This window comes from Haliotis asinina, chromosome 1, assembly GCF_037392515.1.
Source record: "Haliotis asinina isolate JCU_RB_2024 chromosome 1, JCU_Hal_asi_v2, whole genome shotgun sequence".
NCBI classification, from domain to species: Eukaryota; Metazoa; Mollusca; class Gastropoda; order Lepetellida; family Haliotidae; genus Haliotis; species Haliotis asinina.
Window position 1 is genome coordinate 3621133 of NC_090280.1, and position 20289 is coordinate 3641421.

At 38.1% G+C, this 20289-nt stretch overlaps 1 protein-coding gene across 3 annotated transcripts in view; it reads right to left on the reverse strand.

Moving 5' to 3' along the window:
* Positions 1 to 20289, reverse strand: part of LOC137286363 (hemicentin-1-like) — an 88736-nt gene that overhangs the window by 37385 nt on the left and 31062 nt on the right. For all 3 annotated transcript variants that reach the window (XM_067818194.1, XM_067818186.1, XM_067818178.1), the window contains exons 2-14: positions 15335 to 15625; positions 14588 to 14896; positions 13953 to 14093; positions 13464 to 13583; positions 12851 to 13132; positions 12401 to 12487; positions 11876 to 12046; positions 11236 to 11475; positions 10503 to 10634; positions 9795 to 10091; positions 8670 to 8852; positions 7910 to 8005; positions 6942 to 7211 (exon numbers count right to left, since the gene is read on the reverse strand). In XM_067818194.1, the coding sequence (XP_067674295.1) occupies positions 6942 to 7211; positions 7910 to 8005; positions 8670 to 8852; positions 9795 to 10091; positions 10503 to 10634; positions 11236 to 11475; positions 11876 to 12046; positions 12401 to 12487; positions 12851 to 13132; positions 13464 to 13583; positions 13953 to 14093; positions 14588 to 14896; positions 15335 to 15625 (2619 nt within the window). The remainder of the gene's footprint in view (positions 1 to 6941; positions 7212 to 7909; positions 8006 to 8669; positions 8853 to 9794; positions 10092 to 10502; positions 10635 to 11235; positions 11476 to 11875; positions 12047 to 12400; positions 12488 to 12850; positions 13133 to 13463; positions 13584 to 13952; positions 14094 to 14587; positions 14897 to 15334; positions 15626 to 20289) is intronic.

A 20289-nucleotide genomic window follows, 5' to 3' on the forward strand; every position in this document is an offset into this window, starting at 1 on the left:
CTTATGACTTCGTAGCACTAAGGATTTAGTGGTCTCAATGTTTTTAGCATCATCAGTGCGTGTCGGATTTGTTCTTAATTTTGTTCACTGAAATCTCACAAAATGAGTGCCAGCAAAATCAGGCAAAGATTCAAAACATAAAGGTTCAGTAAAATAATCATCACACTTGTCATTACACATGGATCTAACATGTAACACTGGAGAGTTAAGTTGTTCTTGTATTACTCAATTCTGGATCAGGGAATCCTTTCCCTTTTGCAAACACCTGGAGTCTATTCACATAACCAGCACTGCCATTAATGCCTTTTGTGTGGAATCAGTTTTGTCACATTAATCTCCTGCATGGTATATATTTGAGATATTTCCCAATTTCTCTGCCATGTATTCACTGTAATTACTTGGTTGGTAAAGTATGACAAGTTTTTAGGAAAATATCATCAGTGTTATCAGAGAGTGGGTGGAGTGTTTTTCGTGTCAACATGTCGACATTTCTCAGGCACATATTTGCCATCACACAGCTAATTCAACAGCTTGGGCAACACAAATTGTTTAATAATTTGAAGATAAGCAGTGACAGGGTCACGACCCCTGTGTTACTTCTGAAATTGAGATGGTATAAAACAGGAAGTGAGTTTATGGAAGTGTTCATTCAAAATAAAATTTTGCATTGCCAGTATTTCTTCCATTGTGACTGATTGTTTCTTCAAGAAAAGATTTTGAATTCCTCTTAGCTTATTCCAAATTACTCAAGATATGATCCAGAGCTGAAGAACATTCATCCATAACCAATAAATGTTCCTCCAGGGCCCATCTACGTCCGGCCCCTACCGAGCATAATGACATGCAGACTTATGTGGAAAAAAGTCAAATGAATACTTTTCATTTTCCAGGGCTCTTCATGTTCATGAGATGAGCCCTGAATGTGGATATGCAACACTGGATTTCACTAATGGAACTGAAGACAGTTTTTTGTTCTTTGTCTTGTAATGTGATGCTTATCATGGATCTCCTTAATGACAATTATGTTATGATGGATAGATTGAGATGGTAAACGAATAGCTTTGACATTTCCAGTTAGAAGTATCTTGATGTTATCCTCAGTCCTGAGTCGTTATTTTGGAGGAACTGGCATGAAATTTCTATAACTCATAACTCAACGCTCACTAGTTAAGTGCCCCCAAGGCAATGAATACTCGGCTAGTAATTTATCACATGCTTCCTAAGTAGGCTGAGGTACAGGTATAAAATTTCGTCTCAGACAGTGCCACAGAAAAATTAAAGTATATTCAGTTTTCTTGACAGGCAAATCCACAAACGACATATTTGCTTAAAAGTTCATATCATGTTTCAGAGAAAATATGTTAGTCAGGTGGTAGGAATGTCACTTGAACTTTGGCATCATCATCATCGTCGTCGTCGTCGTCGTCGTCGTCACCATTATAATCATAGTTGTCACAAGAGTGAACAAATAAGTGGGTAGGTGCGGGTGCGGGTGCGGGTGTGGGTGCGGGTGCGTGCGGGTGGGTGCGGGTGCGGGTACGCGTTTTAACTGGTCTCCAGCAACACTACATGGCCGACAGCATGTCATCAATAAAACAGTGTTGATCAAAGCTCACAATATTGATCACAGAATCATCTGGACTCAATGATTTTCAGGCTCCCTCCATATCTCTGGAATCACGTTGTATGAATAAGTAAGGATTTCAACAAAAGCTCACCGTATACCAGCATATGTCCATCATTGTTACATGTTCATGTATGTTATGCTTTACCAAGGTGTTGACAGAGACATGGTGTATAGGAGAGCAACTTGGGAAACACTTATTGATCTTTTTGTGCCTTCAATTTTCTTGTTCACACCAGTCATCTGCTGGTCTGCACCAGTTGATTTCCAACATCATAAACAGACAGCTAGCATCATTGTTTGCTTGCCACAATGAATAATTTCGCTATAACCAGCTTCCATTAACATCAAACACACGTGTGTTTTTAATAACAATAAAAAGTATTCCTGTGTATGATTAATAACGAAATGTAGCCATACTTTGAAGGTCTCCACAACCAGAAAGGTCAGCCTACATGCAAGATGTCTCTCTGGTCTACAACTTTCTTTCTTCTCAATTCCCATCATACAAAAGTTCAAGTTACACATAGCATGGCTGCAGACAGATTTGGCTGGGATTTTGTTGCCAGCTGGTTTGAACATTAGACCCCAGTCTCTCATGAATTACCATCTGCATCTTGTCACACACAGATGCATTCTGGGGAACACATTGCTTCCTGTTGTATCCAAGAATATATTCCAGACAGCTAGCAATGCATACCAAAATGAAATTATTTATTAACACACACCAGTGTCTTGGAGGTATAATTCTGTGACTATCTCCTTCATTTGATATTTTGTTTAATGTCATAAATACATTTCCTGGGAAAACTCTTTCAAAATTTTAAGTTCAAAGTTAAAAAGTAGAAATAGTTTATGGTTTATTAGACCTAAGTGATCTAACTATCTATTTCATAGGCAAAACTTCATTTAAGTAAATACTAAACATAATGTTTGAGAAAAAGCATCACTCTAACTTTCCTGCTGTTGATCACTGGATGGTCTGGTCTAGACTCGATTATTTACAGACTGCCGCCATACAGGTGTAATATTGCCGAGTGTGGCATAAAATTAAACTAACTCACTCACAGGTTTTCCCAAAAGCAAAGGGAGATAACACTCTATTAAATGAACAAACATACTAATGATAAACAGTAGAGAAATTTCTTAGAAAATTTAGAAAAGATAAGATGTCTCCCCAACCATATGTCCCTGACTGAGGAGTTCTTCAAAGGAAGACAGCATTATGGGAACATCGACAGTTCACAAGCTGACAGAACAGAAATCGTGTCAATATTTTATCAAGAATCAAGCTTGGGGAAAGTTTCATGTTTTCACAGGTGTGGAGCTAAGGTATAAAACAATCAGTAGCACTTTAAACACAGCTTAATTCTTAAGATTGTTAGGATGGATTTCTCCAATCAAATAATACTTGTATTGTCCTTCGACAAACACTTTCTGTGACTGTCGAGAGACAATATTTAGTCACTTCATTAGGCTTCTGAAAGAATTTCCTCTGAAATATCATTCATTTTTCATTAGTGTAACAAAATATCCAAGCCCCCGAAAAACTTTGTCAAGAACAAAGTGGATGATTTTTTCATGTTGATGCTCTTATGGTATGACTCTTCTTTTTTGGAAATTTGAAAAAAATGGTTTTGAGAATAAACTAAAATAATTACAAGCTAGGTGCTAAAGTCTTACAAATATGTTTGTCTGTGAATTCACAAAGAGTCCACAATGGAGAACAATCAGTCCTGGTCATCTCATGAAACAAAGTGATCGCACCAGGTGTTCGCAAGGAGGGTACCACATCCTGAAGGTTGCACCTGCATGAAAACTACTATGGATGCCTCAAACGTCACAAGCAAGCCAGTAGCCAATAGCCAATAGCCAGTAGCTACTGCTAAGTCACTAGGACCACTGAAGGAACATACCTGATGACAAGTGGGACAACAGACTGGATGGGACATTTCGTAACCACCTGTGTGGTGATGACAATAGAAGCAACGGGGACTGAGCATATAAACACTTGTGCTTGTAACTTAAAGCGCTTGTGATGTGAAGTAATAAGGTAGGATATAAGTACTTTTGATGTTGTTTTTGTTGTTGGAACTATAGCACGTGGGACACCCGGCGCTATCTGGTTGCTAGGCAACACAAGCAAGTCATCAGGCTGACCACCTGATATTAACTGATCATAAGATGATGTGAATTGTTTAACACTAAAGTCACGTTGAACTGTTATGTTTCATACTTGAATGAGGCAGTTTGGTTTAGGACTGCTTTTAATAATTTAGCTTGAGTTGTTGAAAGGAAACATGGCTTGGATGTTTACAAAAATATGAATGAAAGCATACATATATATGAACATATGAACATATGAACATATGAACATGTTTCTTCTCAATGTGGCTCATTACACACTATATCAATGAAATGACACATATATTTAAACACATGCACTAACACCAACAGAACCCATATACATGGGGGTCTCATATGTACGGCTTCAATCAAGCATTGATCAATCCCCTACCTACACTACCTTACACTTAGCATGCTGAAATATTCCTGACAAGAATCATTACTAAAACACACCTGCCTATCCCTGCTGTTTTCCTGAAAACTACCCCTCAATAATCAAGGATTAATGATTTCTTCTTCTACACAATTGTCACATAGGCAATTCTGTTTGTACTTTGGTGAGGAAATCAATATGCCTGATAATGAAATAAGACTCTATTGTTTTCATTCACAACATCTATTGATAAACTCTCACTTTGTTTAAATGAGTTCTTATTGATCACATGTTTCTTGATATAAGAAACCATGTATGTATTTGATGTTTTCAAGAACACATTTTCAAACAATGAAAACTGTTACTAACCCTTTGCCATTGTATAGTACTTGTAAAGTAATCACATGAAGTTATTGACTTCATACAAAATCAATGTCAAAAAGTTAAATTTCTAGCAATACTTTCAGAAATCACCCTTTTTCATTTAAACAAAAGTCTTAGGTTAATTAGGTTTATGATTGGTCAAATTTATAACACCTCTTACATGCAAGTTGGTAAATCACTTCATAATCAATTTAATATCAATTTATAAACAATAAATATTTACAAAATATTGTCAAAAATGTTGTTCTTATTTACCTTTTCAAAAGAAAACCAAAGTGACTCAAACTTACTCCTGAAATATACTGTTTCAAACCATTTCAAGTGTGAAGCATAAATGTAAAATGACAAAACTTGAAACTAAACTATCTAGAAGCAAGATCTTCAGTTGCTATGGGAACCAGGTAACCAACACTGGCGATAAGCAGAGGTGTCTCCTTAACTTCCAGGTAAGCCCCATAATCAGCTCGTCTTTTGCTTGTTGATCTAACACTGGGCCACCAGGCATGGAATACTACCATCCTGACAACTTATCAGCTTGACCTTCTGTTGACTGCACTTATCAATCACATATTTAACATGATTGGTTTTCAGGACAGTATCATGTCAGGCATTCCACAAATGACACCTTGTCATCTTCATTGCCTCTTCCCAGGAATATTAATTACATGGATCAATTTTTAAATTTTAAATTCAAATTTTCACACTTCAGAGTTTACCTTTCTACTTTGGAGATTATCTTTCCATAACATACAAAACTGATTCTCATTTGCCAAGTGGATATTCAAACAAATGAACTTATATGATTATCCTTATCAAGAGTTGAGGAATGTGCAGTCAACTAACAACTGTAGCATCATCTGAAGACAATCAAAGATTACTTTTTGAACTAATGTTTTATTCTCTGCATTGAGATGTAATATAGTTTTGTCTTTCGTGAGTGCCTCTTCACATAAAACATACACAAGTTGTTCATAAAAAATATCACTGGTATGAGATCCCCTGTAATCTTCCAACACCTTGAACATGAAAAGCACCATTCATCAGTGCCGGAGAAATAGATGTCATTTTGATTGTGTGTCATGGCAACATATGATGTCACAATCACCTGTTGCTCAATTTTACCCAGACCAAAGGAGGTCTTAGGTGAATAAGTAAGCTGATGTGGTATTTGGATGCTGGTAGGATATATACGTGCATGATTGTCACATGACACCCCAATATATCATGAAATATATGAAGACACTGATGAAAATGTATGACACATGATAGACTGATACATGCATGATAGTGTATGATGCACACATTTTAATGCATGATTGTGTGATATACAGATTATTGCATGAGTGGGTAATTATATGTGTGTTGTACATATCACGTTACCTATCATTCATTGGTGACAGGTGAAATTGATCACGCCTTCTTGTTGACAAAATGGCCATACTGCCTAGTGTGCTATTGCCTGTATCAGACCTGTCACTCAGTGTGTGTAATAGATGTGTAACTTTGTGACATTAACATACACTATTGCTAATCAATATCAATGCACTTTGTGCATGGTACAGGTGCTCATAAAATAGGGAATATTATTCATTCAATACAGTTTCTACTCCCCTGTAATATGAGGTTCATTGATGATAAAGATATGTATTTTTAATAACATGAACATCACAATGACTACTTTTTCATTGCAACACATCACAGTGGCTAGTAATATTTTCTCTTGGTTCAGTTGTAACAGTGACACAAGTGCAAATGTTTGAGTGAGTGAGGGACCAAGCAAGCATGTTTTACACCACTTTTAGCAATATTGCAGCAATATCACAGTGACAGACACCAGAAATGGGTTTCACAAATTGTACCCATGTAGGGAATTGAACCTGGGTTCTCGGCATGATGTGTGAACGCTTCATCACTAGTCATCCCCACCACCCCTTACAAATGTTGGAAATATAGAGTGGGCAATTTTGTGAAAACAGCTCATGCTCACACAGAAACGTTTGAGGGTCAACATTTGTTGGACTGTGGTCAAGAGATTCCAATATGGTTATATCACCACCGGACACAGTCACATAATATCAACTTTGATGTCCCGCTGAAGAGTGAGTGATTGATCAGACTCATTGATGCATTGAAATTTGAGGTGTTTGTTGTAACCTAAACACGTAGCATCTGAAACAACATGACTGCATATTTATTCTGGTAGCTACATGGTGCTGGTGTGTAAATAATTGGGTCTGGGCCTAACAATCCAATGATCAACATCACAAGCATCAATCTGCACAGGTGGGACATGATGACATATGGGTCAGCCGAGCCAGCAAGCCTGACCACTCCATCATGTTAGTCATCTCTGCTGACAAACATGGGCTGCTGAAGATAAACTCTAACCCAGATATTCATGGGTTCTTTTTAACAGAAGACAGAAACACTTACTTATTTCTGCTTGCATGGGAGATCCGCAGACATCATTCCTGTATTTAAGACACACAGACACGTTCATGGCGTTGACCCCTTGACCAGGAACCTCTATGCTATCGCCGACCATCTCCAAGCACGGGTACACTGTCTCCCACCTACTTCCTGTGTCCTGGGTACGAATATCCACTTTGAGACAATATGCCGGTTCCAGACTGATCTTGACCACTAGCATCTGGGTGGATGAGTCGAACATTGGCACACTGTCCAGTGACTGGATCACTAGTTCTACAACATCCAAGATTCAAGTCATGAAGTCTGGGAACTGACTGGTTTCATGTTCATACTCGTTCATGAATATATTTAAGAAAGCCTGCAACATGGTTTTGCCAGTATATGCCAGTGTTCACACTGGTTTTTAATTTATCCCACAAAACATTGGCAGCGATGTAAATAGTGACAATTTCAGGGTAGCCCATTGAAAGGATGAGACTATCTATACTTGTAGGATTCACAGTGAATACATGAACTTGGAATTCATATAAATAATATTGGTCATCACTTAGAGAAAGTATTTCATGGAAACAAATAATCAAATGTAAGACCATAATTTTTCATTAAAGAGACAACGGATGAAACACTACTCAAACTATCAAACAATACTTGACTTCTTGTAAGATTCAAGCCATCTGTTTCCACATCATAATATATATACCAGACGATATCAGCAAAATATTAAAATAAACATCAGTTCAAAACTTTTGGTCAGTTCTGGAAGGGAGAGACCAATATTTAAATCTCCAGTGATGATGTTGATGTTGATGATGATGATGATGATGATGATGATGATGAATTAAAGAATTGTGACAAAGATGAACATCCATCCTTAAACATCCTGTACTTCGAGAGTTATCTCAAAAACACTGCATCATATGAACATATATTCATTCAAAATTCATTCACAATTATAACAGCCCCACACTCACCTTCAGTAACGACAGGTATTCCATATGACAGCGCACCTTGACCGAGATTATTGCGTCCATACACAAAAAACAAAAAGCTGGTGTGGGGAGTCAATTCTGAAAAAAAATTTATTTATACAAACAGCAATGTTCAACACACTAGGATAATCGATCTACACTGTCAAGGTGTAACGACACAATCAGTCACTTTGATCGGTACCAGTCAACCTTGTTAGACAAGCACCTGTTACTAGGGAACAATTCTGTACCAGAACTTGAGGGCCAAAATAAGTATTGGAAATTGCCAAATTACAAAGAAATAACACACTAAGCATTAGCTTGCAGCCGACATAGGTCAAGGGAGATAATTCAACATTTTGTGACAACTCTATGCATATGAAGCACTCTTAAAATCCCTGCTCAAATCCCCTTGCTCTCAAATTCAGAGACGTGTTCCTAAAATGTGTATATGGGCTAAGGTATTTAGTCAAAGGGGCATAACTCAGTTTACAGTTTACTACAAAACTAACAGAACATTGTAACTTGAAAAACTAAACAAGCTGTTATTTGAAATATATATTCAGATTTGGTAATTTTGAACCTTGATACAGTAATAACGTACGGAAGAGCATAGTTGAGCAACATCAGAGCATCTTATGACAGACTATCATCTCCTGAGTTTTATCAATTAAGAGGGTGGGGTTAAATAAAATAGAAACCTCTGAATGAATGCCAGAAAACAATGACTTTATCAAGACTAATGCATGTGATCCAGACTTACTTGTGACATTGAAGAATGTGACTCCCGATGGTCTGACCTTCACCTCCTTGATGTCACTGCCAGCGCTGTAGCGTACAAAGAAATCCTGAGCCGCGCCGCCATCAAAGCCTGCATCCCAGGTGAGTGAGACTGACTCCCATGTCCTGCTTCGGGCCATCAGGTTTGTGGGAGCTTCCGGAGCAGCTGAAGGTGAGTGAGTGAGTTGTACAATGTCATGGTTATCAATATACTATTCATATCACAGCAACAGAAATAATTTGTAAATACCATGTAAACTAGTGGTTGATATTGTGACCAACTCTTATTGGGTCTTACTTGCCCTCAAACCACCATGCAATGTATGTCATATTTGGGATTTCGCTTTCTTAGTAAAGTACAGATTCTAGTACTTTTGGGGGTTGAGTCCCATCTGGGATTCGAAACCACACCCTCAGAGTCAGGCAACTAATCCCCAGCACATAAAGTCAGCCGCCTAGCCCGCTCAGCCACCATGACTTCCACAAAACGGAAGTCTGATAACTGGTAGTCTAGACTGTGTACTATGTGTACCCCTCTGGTAGGTGTAAATTGGCACAGCTCCCACGGCCGAAAGCTATGTTTACACAATGCCATTTAAAAAATAAAATGGTCAAATGCAACATATGTCATTATTGGGATTTTACTTTCTTAGTAAAGTACAGATTCTAGTACTTTTTACTGTTAAGTCCCATCTGGGATTCGACACCCTCAGAGTCAGTGGAAGTCAGTGGAAGTCGCGGTGGCTGAGCGGGCAAGGCAGCTGACTTCGTGTGCTGGCAATTAGGTGCCTGACTCTGAGGGTGTGGGTTCAAATCAGAGGATGGGACTCCACCCCATGGGACTCAACCCCTAGAATCTGTACTTTACTAAGCAAGTGAAATCCCAGATATGACATATGTTGCATTTGACCACTTTCTAAATGGCATGGTATAATCAAGCCACCAAGCCATGACTTTCTGGTCTGAGTTATCTAAAGACAGTTACATTTGCTGACAGACACATGCACACACGCACAAGCATGCACACATGCAGGAACACATGACCACACAAACTTTGTTGTTAACTAACTACAGAAATATGACAAAAAACACTGTCACCAATACTTACACTTCAGCGACAATATGACAGGTTTGGAATTGTTCCCAAAAGGGTTTTCCATGTGACACGTGTAGCCTCCCAAGTCTCCCTGACTGACATCCAGGATGGTCAGCACGCTCTGGTATGTGGCTGTCTCTCCAAGCACCTCCAACATCACTGAATAGCGACCTCCTTCAGAGACCTCCACGTTGTTCCTGTACCACCGGAAGGTTGGAACTGGATTGGCGCGAGTTATACACGGCAGTGCAGCCGTGTCTCCAATATCTACAGCAACCCGTTCCTGACCCAAAGTCACCAGGGGTTTGACTGCAACAGACATGACGGCATGACTAAAAAAATCAGTCACTAGGATCTCAATAATCATGATTTCACATAATGCTGTGGCACATTCATTTCCTTTGGGTAGACAAGTCATCAGGTCTGCTTAAACTCTTAAAATCCCGACTTAAAACCAAGCAGGGTGATTCACAGGTGCCAACAAAATTTTATAACATTCACCATTTAAAAGAATATACTAGTTAATATGCGTTTGAAATGGCACAGAAACAGGGAGAGACAAGAGAGACATGCAGCGACAACTAAAGAAAGACACACATACTGGGATATGAGACAGACGGAGACAGGGACACACAGAGGTATGATAAATAAGGGGAAATACTGAAAAGGAGGTGAGAGAGATAAATACAAAGAGAATCAGAGACAAGCAGGTGTACATACACTGAACGTAGACACTGGCCGTGCCGCTGACAGTGTCCGTATGTGATGGTGCCTCTACACGACACGTGTAGTTTCCAATGTCCTCAACCCGCAGTCGTGTTGGTCCCGACGCCGTCATGTTCCTTCCATCACCTACACACAGACACACATTTCACAGTTGGAGCCAGCTACAGTCTCCATGTGCCTTCAAGCAATCGTACATTTGGTCTACGAAAACAGTTCTTTAAAATAATCAGATCTAATTTTGTACAAAGAACCTTTCCTCCTGTAGTGTTTTATTGTTTGAAATGGATCTCATCAATATTGCAGCTATATGGTGATGGGTTGTGTATAATCAAGTCTGGACCAGACAAACCAGTGATTAACATCATGAGCATTGTTCCACGCAACTGAGATATGATGGTCAATCAAGACAGTGAGCCTTGCAATGCGATTGCCTGACCTCCTTTGACAAGTCTGGGTTGCTGGAGACCAGTTTTACAGCAGATCTTCACATGTTCCAATATTTCGTAAAACCAAGAAAAGAAACTTAACTACATGAAGACTTTATGATGATTTGTGGCCCAAAGACACTCAAGCATGTATTTACAAATGTCATTCAGTCCCATTCAGTTAGCGTCAGCATATGATAATTATGATTATTTCATAACACTGGTGTGTCACAAACAATTCATCTCAAATCAATTTGCAACCTCATCAGAATATAGTGTGACAGTTTTGAATTAATACTCACCTTTGAAGGAGAGGATATTTGTTATAATATGTCTGTGAGTGTTCTCAGTTCTATTTGTCTGGATGATTGTGTAGAAACTTGGATAAAGAGTTGTCAGGGGAACGTTATCATTATTCTTAAACCAGGAGATTCTTGGTGCTGGCCGACCACGGGCCACACACGTGATTTCAATGGGATCTGGGTCGGAAAGCGGGACATGAATTTCAGCATTGTTCGGACTTTCCTTCAGTGTTGGTGGCTCTGTAAAAACAGATACAGATAACTGTATCATATATAGTGACAGATGTGTTGACGTTATTCTGTCAGGAGCCAGTCATCAGGTATACTGGAGTCTTTAACACAGGTCATCAATTTGTACATTAATAAAGTGTTTGTGAGAGAATTTGAAAGTAATACTGTGGCAGAACTTTCCATTCTTCAGACAATATTCTTATTGATGTAGCGCACTAGAACTTCATACATAAAGTGTTCGGTTACAAATACAAATACATTTTCAAAATACTTCTGAAATTCAAACTGTATTGCGTCTTTTCTACAAATACGGAATCAGCTTACACAAAAACACCAGAAGAAACAAATTCTTATGCCCAACGACAATGCAGATTATGACAAATACAATACTATCATGATTTCTACTTACCATTGATAGATAACGAAATAGCACTTGACTGTCCCCTGCCCACTTTGTTCTGGGGTGTACAGACATAGCTTCCAATATCTGAGAGACGTGCACGGTTTATCCGATATGTTGCCGATTTCTGGGCCTGAGTAACCCCATCTTTCTTCCATTCAAACGTTGCCTCAGGAAAACCTGTCAAAGTCAAAGTCAAATCTGAAATGACATACTTATTTATAAACACGCAGAGAAAAGTAAAGAAACTAAGGAAAAATATTACCCAAATGCAATGCTAACGAGAGCAAACTGACCAGACTCACCTGAGATGGTGAATACTAATACATATATAAATTGGATATATGTAAGTACAGTAACTATTTAAGTCAGAGAGCACTGCAACTCAGACTGATTCTGTAAGTGAACAAGAATTTGTTCTGTTCAAGCAGTTGTTTAACCAAGCTAACACAAACTTCAGTCCATGAGAAAATTACTTATGTTTCCTGTTTCCTAAATCTACTTCTTCTACAATATAAGGGAGATAACTCTTACCTTCAGGGCTGGCAGAACACTTGATTTCCACACTATCCCCAACATTATAATCACCAACCGGTCTGATGAACGCACTTCCTGGAGGATCTGAGGAAATAAACAAAAACTGGCTGCACATGTTCGTATATTTTACATCAAAAGACATGAAGATGAGATACTCAATACAGCAAAATGAAACTGATGAATTCATGACATTTTTTAAGTCCACATTATGATATTGCTGCATTTCAGATTTTACCATGTGCCAAACTGGCAATGCCTAATCAAAAGAGACAACCAAGTGGATTGAGTTGTCTGGTTTCACTCACTTGGCTGTGTACACCGTCATACCCTGATGACATGGATCTCGCTCAAATTGTACTGCTGGATCACTGACCTAGAGTCAAACAGACACAGACTACCATCATACTGCTGGCAATATCTCCAAACAAGTAAGGTTGGCCGACTTACACTCAACGTTGATGTAGGTGAAGGACTGTTCCATGATGTTAGTTCCCTCCTCCCCGGAGATTTTCAGCTGACTCCAAGCTTTACAAGTGTAGTTTCCTGCGTTGTCACGGAGAATTCGCTCGAACACGAGTTGTCGACTGTTGTCGACCTTGAAGGAACCAGGGGAGATTCGTTCCCAGTGCACCTGGTATGGTTCTGGATTGGCATCATAGTCACACGTGATGTTCACTGATGAACCTTCTTCCACTGTTCTGGATGATGGGATTGATATGACTGGAGGATCTGGAATGAGAGTTATCTCCCTTAGACATACATCTAAAAAGCTCTTTCCCTGTGCACATCACACATGAACCCCATTCTCCATCAAACATACCCAGCCTCCTACAAGCATAAACACTAATCTCTTCCCAGGAAAAACACCACTCTCCTCCCAGCAAATCACAAATCTCCTCCCAGCATAAACACCACTCTCCTCATACCATAAACACCTATCTCCTCCCAGCACAAACACCACTCTCCTCCCAGGAAAAACACCAATCTCCTCAAAAAACAAAAGCACAAAATAGCTCAGCTATTTCAGTTTGTGAAAGTATTCTTCAGAGTGTTCACTTACATATGACGTTGAGCATTATGGTTCCATTTTTAGGGCCGTTGATGCCATTGTTAGCGATGCACATGTACTCTCCGGTGTCAGTTTTAATGGCAGGTTGGAACACACGACTCTTGGACACTCCTGTAGGGCAATGTAACAGAAACAGTGTTACAGTGTTAACAGAAAAATACCGTAGCTGTAACTGTAGCTGTAGCTGTAGTAGTAGTAGTAGCAGCAGCAGCAGCAGCAGCAGCAGCAGCAAGAACAGTACTACATTAATCAATCAACCGGCACAGAGGCATTGTACAGCTGCTTCACAATACACAGCCATGAAATGTTGACAACATATTTTACTAGTGCTTCATTTCATTGTATTCCCAACAAAAATAAAGTTTAAATCTTACTACAGGTGTGTTAATTTGTGAGTGAATTTTACCTGGCTACAAGTATTTGTATCTGATCAACTGTATCAATGGTCTCATTACAGGTGAGCATATTGGACAACAGTACCTGCCAGGGGTTGACCGTTTTTCCGCCAGGTTACCGTGGAGACCGGGGGATTGGCATCAACTATACACACTAATGTGGCATCCGCCGCATCTCGAATATTGAGCATGTCATCGAATGGTGCGAATGTAATAAAGGGGGAATCTGAAAACATGAACACACAAATCTCAAGAAATGTGAGAAACGTCAGATATTGTGTAATCATTAAAAAACAACAACATAATTTTGCAGAATATGCTCAGACATTTGTAGGATTATTAGTTGAAAAAAAATATCATTGCATCATACATTCTTAAATATTCTGGCAATATTCCAGCTGCCACCCAACAGAAATAGGCTTCATGCATGGTACATTTGTACTGATGTGGGAACTGAACCAACACCATGGTGGGCGGGCGGCCACCTTAACCGACACGCTACCGCTACATGATAGTGCCAATAGTAAAATACTAAACACACTAAAATGTGACTGAACACACAAAATAGATAGCCTAGTGGTTAAAGTGTTCTCTCATCACTTCACAGACCAAGGTTCAAATCCCCACATGGGTACAATGTGTGAAGTCCATGTCTGTTGTCCCTTGCCGTGACATTGCTGGCTATTGCACTCAGCTTTAGAAAATATCCAGTATACTTACACTGAACTTGCAAAACTTGGAATGTGCCGAGGGGATTTTGTGCGTTCACTTCGTTATACACAACACACGTATAATTAGCTTGATGATCAGTCCTATCTAATACAATAGCTAAATGACTAGACGATACTCCCCCTATTGTTGGGGCTGGGTTATTTATGATATTGTCCAACTGAATTTGTCCATTTTTTAACCAACGAATTGTTGGGTTGGGATTGCCTCCCCTTGATTTACACGTGAGGCCTAGGACTTGGTTCTCCCTGTAAGGATTTCCTGTGGCATTGGCTTCAATACTTGGTGGATCTGGGGGCACTGAAAATATAACATACATTTTCTGAATCAAAAAAAGTGAAAGATATGTAGAAATATTTTCTGAGAGTTGTTGAGATCTTATTAAAATGTAAATTTATTACTGCAGAGGCCCTTAACCTTGACCTTTCAACCTCTACCTTAATCCTAGACCTTGAACCCTAAAACTCAATATCTCACCTCTGACCCTGACCCTCCACTGTTTATTGCTAAATTCCGTAATTCCCGAACAGACTTAATTATATTCAGGGACAACCTACTAAAGTGAAAAAATGTGACAATTTTTAAACATTTCATTACAAACAGGAATCTTTAGTTTTACATTCCATTGTAACTTATTCTAAAGATTTCTCCTCATCTATTTCATCACAGGGTCAATAACATTTATTAAAATTTACTCAAAAGAAATAAAATTATTAAAACAATAAAACTAATACTTACACAAAACTGTCAGATTTGCTGACTCCAGCCCAAGATCTTTCACATTGCATATAAATTGTCTATTATCTTCTTTTTTGATATTTGTTATAACTAAATTAAACTCTCCTTGAATGACGTAATTAGCTGGTGCATTGAAGCGGTTGCCATCCTGGAACAAGATATTGTAGGTGGAATCATGCCAGATCACCGTTCTCTGTCCTCGGTCATCAATCTCACAATGGAAAGTCACGTTGCCGCCGACTGCCACGCTCTGACTCTGTGGCTTCCTCTTCCAGGAGACCGCTGATATTGCTGCAAGAAGCAATGTTCACAGTGTTACGAACCTTCAGTTCTCACACAGCATAATCTGCATCTAACAAGTCCATGATTTATGTACACAGTTTACTTTGTAGTGGCTGATTCTACATGTTACAAACCACTGTCTCTAACTCTTACAGAAGACAATATCAAGGAGATGTATCAAGGAATTGCTGCACCCATTGTTCCCATGCTTGGAACTGGACCTGCTTCGCTGGTGTGCTGAGCAAGCACTATAACCACAGGTCCACCCTACAGCTCATTCAAACTACTAACACCTTTCATCGGAGCTTTCAGTGTATCACTGGCATTGTCCTGACTTTTCATGAAATGAAGTCTGGCCAAGCACCAAACTAGAACAGACTTTTTATTTTAACTGATGTTTTTCACCAAGTTGTGAAGACAATGTGTTAAAAGAACTGTCTGTGAATCAACAGCTCATCAAAGCCTCCAGAGAAAATACCACATGCAAAGGTGGCCATTAATATACTCCTCCATGCTTATACGTCACTGCCAACACATTTGAAACCCGTTCTCACTTCCTAATGGCAAAATAATAAGCAAATCCCTTAGACAGCACCTCTTTATCACTTCCTAATCTAATAAAACTGCCTTTTATTTCAAATGAGAATTTAACTGCATGTTAGTTTGGAGGCAATAAACACTATGAGTAAAGAACGTCTTCACTTTCATTAGAATCAGAGGTTGCTAAGATGTATTTAAATCTCATTTGGATCATTTTTTCAATATATTAAATGAAATAATGTAAAACGTTTGCAATTGTTTAAAAACTATTCAAGTAATGGCAAAACAATTCAATTATTCATTTTTTCACCCAATTTACAACCAATCAGCAAAAAATGTGGAAAACACTTGCCTAGATGTGGCCTTGTGTTTATACCCAAATCAAATTCTCTCCGTTTCATTTTGAGTAATTGAAAAGTGATTATTTTTTGTCATCTTTTAAAATACAGATCCTCATGCTTGTGTTTATCACACTCTTAAGTCTCCACCTGTTATTCCTCTCACAGTTGAATGTTTATTCAAGTCCATGAGTTACCTCCCTTCGACCACAAACTATTTAAAATCTTCAACAGTTTCAGTTTTTCAGGGTACATGCTGAATTATTTATAACTTTTCAACATCAAAACTATCTCAGAACTTTCAGAAATAATAACCAGTTTGAGAATTTTGTGAAAATAAAACACAGTTGTAAAACCAAATTGAATTTTGTAGAATCTTATCAATCAAATATGAAGATCCAAATGCTACTGTTTGCTTAATGCCAGGCTATTTAGTTTAACTTTGAAAAATAGTTTATGGTGATACGTTTTGCTGTTTTGAACCTCTGCAAGAAACAGTTTAATTAATGAATAATTCTGTGTTGTAATAAAACTGTCACTGCTTGTCATACAGACCCTGTTCATCAGACGGGAACATCCTATATCAAAAGACTTTAATAACTGTATATTTTTAATCATCAACACTGTATAAAATTCAATAACTAATCACCGATTTTAAGCTGCTTTGGTGTGTAATATCACATGAAATTGAACTTACGATTGTCATATCAATAAAAAACCAAATCAGATTTGGCAAACTCTGACTGAAATCTAGTCCTAACATTTATCACATGACAAAATCCCCGAAAGCTGTAAAATCATAAAGATTTCAATCACAGACATTTTGATTGCTTCCTGCCTTCTGACCAAAGTGTGAAGATTCCTCAGAAATAACTATGATTACAACCAAAATGGGTCTGCACCAAAGACGGATATTGTAGAAAAATATTAATTCATGTTGGTTTCCATCAGTAAATACTTTCAGATGCCATGGGATCTGATGTTTATATTCGTTACCGTGGCGATGTGATTTGATTAGAAGTATTGACTTGGGAATTCAGAGGAGAGTCCTACATGGGTGATTCAGCTGGTCATGAAAGATACATTTTGCAGGATATCAGCGTGACGTTTATACCCTAAAAGCCAACCGGGAACAAATTCAGAAAATTTTGCACCTTGTATAAAAATTTATTTTTGCCATAACATTCAAATGTGCAATGGTAGACTATTTATAGGGCTTATTGCACGTCATCTTCCACCACCGAGAAAGTCATTATCAGGATGCCGAGAGAGGTTACAACAGTATTTATGCCAGTAATTACAACTTTATTTTATGTAATGCACACCCTCTCAGTCATAGCGCTACAAATATAGCAAGATTTCAGCAGTAGAATTTATAACCAAATTTTCATAGCAAACAGAAAAAGCAATAAATATTTTTCAGATGTATTATCAACACCTACCTAAGGAAAAATTGATTGTCTGTATTTTGCAAACACTGTTGATTGTTGCAAAAGAAATGCAGCGATTACCATTATATGAAATCTCTTCTCCATACAAAGTGTCCATTTGACTGCCAATTAGTCATTTGGCCAATGTCGAAGATGATGAATTGCAAAAACATTCCTGATCCTAACAATCAGCCTGCTACCGATCGGACATCAATATCAGAAACCACTTATTATCAATAAACGATTCTAGGATCAATTTACAGTTATTCTGCCAGGAAAATATGATTGCACTCGCAAAATAAATAACTTGTCCTATAAGGCAGAGCTATTAATAACAAGGCTATCTGATCAGATCACATTCTTTGCAAATATTTTAGGAACCTATACAAGTTTATTATAGCTCCTTGTTTTGAGATCTGCCTTTGGTTAACATGCCCTATCCCCACCAATGCTTAATAACAGGCCGTATCCCCTCCAATGCTTAATGACAGGACAGGAGCCTAATGTAGAAGCATACAAACAAATGTTCTCACAATACATGTTGCATTCCATCAATCAGATTCAGTTGAAATCATAGTTCTTGAGGCTTGTAAAAAGTCAATAAAAGGTACATTTTGATTATCTTTATGAAACATTTCCCGTTTTTCCCCAATTTAATGAAATAAAACCACATTTATGCAAATGTCAATGATATTGACATGATATCGGCAGAAAGATATTGACCACCAGTTATTAACAACCGAAACTTTTACAAAGCATATGCACAAAAACAGGCAGGTCACATGATCATCACAAAGCTATCACATGACGTGTCCATGAATATTGTCAAATTCACCACCTGCTGTAAAATTTGATCGATTTTCAAAGTGGAAGTATTGTTGATTTTGTCTGTGATGTAATCCTTCGCATAATCATTATTAATATTTGCCTTGTTGACATGTCTGATCTGTAGATCAGCAACTCTACCTGTTGCCATGACAACCACTGATAAATATCAGTTTATACATCTGTTATCAGCAGACTTTAGAACTGGTTCAATTTCTCAGGTAAATACACCATGCATAAATATGGAAAGGAAAGTATTGTGATCCTGACAGGGATATTTTCTAATTCTGTGTGCAGTCATCAAAAATGCTAACGTTATGTGGAGAAAAATCATATATGTGTTTTTGGAAGAGTTTTTCAGTTCTACTACGAAGTCTCTGGCTTACTGAGGGAGGAAAGTCTGGTGGCACAAGTATAGCACTGATACTGATCTCTAACAGGGGAATCAGAAATCCAAACACATGATGCTCAGTCACAATCATTCTCTTCCTCCATTGTTTGTCTACAATTTCTCTGACGTATTCTACTTCAGTTTAACTGCAAAAGTACCTGGTTGCAATGTAATGGATGTTGAAGGAATTCAATTTCTATAAATTCAGCACCAATATCAAAATAATTTGTTCCTCGTTTTACTCAACTTCCAATAACATTGATATATTTCTACACAACCAAGCTAATAAACAAAATTATTCTTAAGAAAGAGAATTAAACATAGGCAAATCCAGGTGGATATGCAGCATTCCCACTTGTATTCTGGATGTTTATTAAATGACCATTGAAACTCTTGTGAAAATGAGTGAAAATAAAGAGTGCACCCCACCTCTGTCAAACAGTTGTATCCATCCCTGATCATAAGCCAAAATACTAATACTAATTCAAGTAGTTGATTGTCCTATACTCTTCTGTCACCTCGTACTGTTTGCTCTCCTTCAAGTGTATTGTTGCAGTTTTGTGCTTATAAAACAAAAAACACTTGTTCTCTTTCTGAGGAGAACTTTAACTTAACAGAAAAAGAAATGATTCCAATAATGACTATGAAATATGAGGTCATTAATAACCAAATCAATACATTCATACTATATTTCCTGATAATCCCTCTCTCATTTCAAAGGTAACTGCTATTTTCTATCAACTGAAAAACATCAACCCATACCTATGAGACGCTATTCAAAATTCAGCTGATTAATATAATTTCTCAAGATATCGAATTAATTTCTCTAACATACAGTAGTGGACATATTAGTCCCAGAGTATAGAGTGTCTACACCTTACTCAAATTTCTAAATGACTTCTGCCAGTTCTCATAGAGCACATGGTGTCCACACACAGGTGTTGGGCGAGTGAACGAGGGTTCTGTTCCATACACTTTAGTCTACAGCCCAAAACTAGGACATTCAATTCCTTTATCTTACTCAAATCAAATTTAGTTGCTACTAGATCAGCTGCAAATATAGGTTTTCCTCCCATTAGTACCCTCTATAGATCAATGAAATATGAGTTAAAACAGCAGCTGTGAGCAGCAAATATCAGATGTCAGTAT